Genomic DNA, 2768 nt, shown 5'->3' with positions numbered 1-2768 from the left:
ATCAATCTCTCAAAGAAGCAAGCGAGTGAAACAAAAACAATTCAAAACCTCGAAGAACAACCAACAGATAAGCATTATATTATGTATGGAATTGTGTCGACAACGTCGAAAACAATGTTTACAACCCATTCTACCCTCTCTTTCCTATGGCTTTCTATCTTATTCTTTTATTTTCCCCGATTTATATTTTCTTTTGAGGATCAGTATTTTTGCCATTTTATATTGAAACCACCAGTTGGCAAAAAGTTAGCACTGATCGTATGCATATGGACCTCCGCCGGCTGAATTACCAAGATGACAACAACATCAAATATTGTCAAGGGCTAAGAGCTACAAATAAATGTCTCTGGCTTTCTTTCTATCAGCCTCTCCGGTTAACACAAGAGTATTAGAGCCCAAGCCTTTTTCAAGCAATATTCAAGGAGAGCTCTAATGGCTTTTAACCTCATGCTTGCATTTGTTGCCATCATCATCAGTGCTCTTCGAACAATTGCTGTGCCAGCAGAATATGTTGTTGGTGATGAAAAGGGTTGGGCTCCTGGAGTAAATTATATGGCCTGGGCCGAGGGCAAGGAATTCAGAGTTGGTGATACACTTGGTAAGCCAGATTATCTTCATGCTTTATTGAATATGTGATCAAAATGCAGCCGACTACTACATGTTATGGGCTTTGTCCATCTTTCTTCTCAAAAGGGAAAGACAAAAAAACTGCAGCCAAATATGATCATAAATTGCATTAATATCATTACTTGCAGTAAAGTGATATTAATATAAACCTCATAGATTTGATATACGAAGATAGATGGCTCCTACTTTTCTCCAAAATTACCGCAACAGTTTAATGAATCTCAGCGGTTTCTGAGTTTTGTTTAACGTATTCTACACTCTCATATTTCCCATATCACTCTTGTAGCGCTCTATCTCAGCCAATAATAGGAAATTGATCGCGTCATAGGAAATTTCATAGAATTCTTTTCTTGAAAAAAGATATTTGTGTACTTCATCAACATGAATGATCTTTAATAAGCGTAATGTGAAGTCCTCTATAGAAAAACGTGTAAAGTGATAATGTGATAAACCATCAATAAGCTGCTGATATCCTGAACAAAATGGGCAAACTATACTGGAAACCGGGTTGTATCTCTTTCAGATATTCATCACATATTAACATCAGCTGGTATACTCATGACTTTTATGCAGTTTTTGAGTACAATCTGGGAGATCACAATGTCATTGAAGTTAGCAGGGAAGAATTCAAAGCATGCAATGTATCCAGAACACGTACTGCTCTAACATCTGGTCATGATGCGATCACCCTTACAGCTGGTGGAAAGAAATGGTATCTGTGTGGAAAGGAAAATCACTGTAATTTGGGGCAGAAGCTTGTTGTCACCATCCTTCCAAGCATCACTGTCCAACCAGCACAGAGCCCTAATCCTTCAACCCCTCCAGCATCTGGCTTGTCAAAAAAGATCTCAAGCAGGTACAAACTCCTGATGGTTGTGGTTGCTGCAATGATTATGCTCTGAACGAGATTATTCACCTCCATTTGCTGTTTGTCCTTTTTATTTAAAGAAAAAGGAGATGTTTCATTGTATCAAGTAAATGTTCATCTTCTTATCATCTTTTGAATTTGTGTTTGTTATATTTACATATGGAAGACAATGTTTTTTTTTTTTGATGGAATGGGAGGTACAACCTCATGTGAATAGGCTGGCGTAACATTGACTTGTGCTTCGAGATAAAGCAAGTCGCCCGTTATACCAACCTGCGTGGATAAGGCAAATTGTTACAGATGCCGTCTGAGTGCCATTCAGGTTACATCCAGAAATACAGGAGACTTAGCGTGCTAATCATCTAACCTATTTCATCCAAGTCTTTCAGAGTAATCTGAACCTGAGACTTCAGACTTAATCCTTTCTATGACTTCTGCTATTGGTTGCTTCAATTTGCCAGAGTATAAGGAAGTCCAGTTTTCCAACAGAAAGATGCTTTGCTTCAAGATTCTAGATTGAGCGTTTGCCTCAAAGCAAAATTTTCATCCATTTCGATCCAAGCCCATTACCGATACCACGCGGTCCCATGTAGGCTTCACTATTCGATCCTTTGGGTAGTTCTTCCCTCCACATCGTCCATAGTCTCTCCACAGAGTTTGGAACATGGGTTATGTTGCTAATCTGTTGCCATATTTGCTTGGAGTACTTGCATGGCAGCAAGAGATGATAGAGTGCATAGAGAGCAATGCAAGGGAATTTGAATGTTCCTTTTCCATAGGTTGGCTGCGGTAAGGATTTTATTTTGGTGTACGTGCCAATTGAAGATCTCCACTTGCTCTGGCAATGGGAGCTTCCAGTTAACATTCGCAAACGTAGATAAATGCCACCATTGTAAAAGAAATTGTAGGAGTTTCTGACTGAAAAGTTTTGATCAGCTGTGTAACAACCCAGGACCTCACCCAAAATGGCTAGCCGGAAGGTATTGTTTGGGTTCCTTGATCCTGTATAAGTACCCAAGATTTACCCAGCGAATAACACACGCCCGCACGGGTCCTCACATACTCCCCCCGTTCAAGCCCTGACGTCCTCGTCAGGCTAAGGGTTCAAATCCATTCAAATCTAATCACAAACACCACGATCGGTCCATGGTCAACTCCAATGGATCCGTGTTGCAGTGTCCCCTAGTCCACATAAGTTATGGGCCAGGTCCGCTCTGATACCATTTGTAACAACCCAGGACCTCACCCAAAATGGCTAGCCGGAAGGTATTGT

The 2768-nt window shown here is 40.4% G+C and overlaps 1 protein-coding gene across 1 annotated transcript; it reads left to right on the top strand.

The window, feature by feature from the left end:
• The first annotated feature begins 386 nt into the window (after positions 1-386).
• On the top strand, positions 387-1529 carry LOC103697901 (mavicyanin-like). The gene is made up of 2 exons (XM_008779843.3): positions 387-598; positions 1201-1529. Exons 1-2 carry the CDS (start codon positions 433-435, stop codon positions 1527-1529), a joined length of 495 nt encoding a protein of 164 aa, XP_008778065.3. The 5' UTR covers positions 387-432.
• Positions 1530-2768: the final 1239 nt, after the last annotated feature.

Source organism: Phoenix dactylifera, unplaced genomic scaffold (assembly GCF_009389715.1).
Source record: "Phoenix dactylifera cultivar Barhee BC4 unplaced genomic scaffold, palm_55x_up_171113_PBpolish2nd_filt_p 000533F, whole genome shotgun sequence".
In the NCBI taxonomy this organism is placed as follows: Eukaryota; Viridiplantae; Streptophyta; class Magnoliopsida; order Arecales; family Arecaceae; genus Phoenix; species Phoenix dactylifera.
This window is presented reverse-complemented; position numbering and strand designations above follow the sequence as displayed.

What these genes read in the sequence shown, in the direction of transcription:
- LOC103697901 (XM_008779843.3), top strand. Translation starts at nt 433, where the DNA reads ATGGCTTTTAACCTCATGCTTGCATTTGTTGCCATCATCATCAGTGCT. An exon ending in CAGAGTTGGTGATACACTTG is followed by an intron (nt 599 to 1,200) that starts GTAAGCCAGATT and finishes ACTTTTATGCAG; the next exon opens with TTTTTGAGTACAATCTGGGA.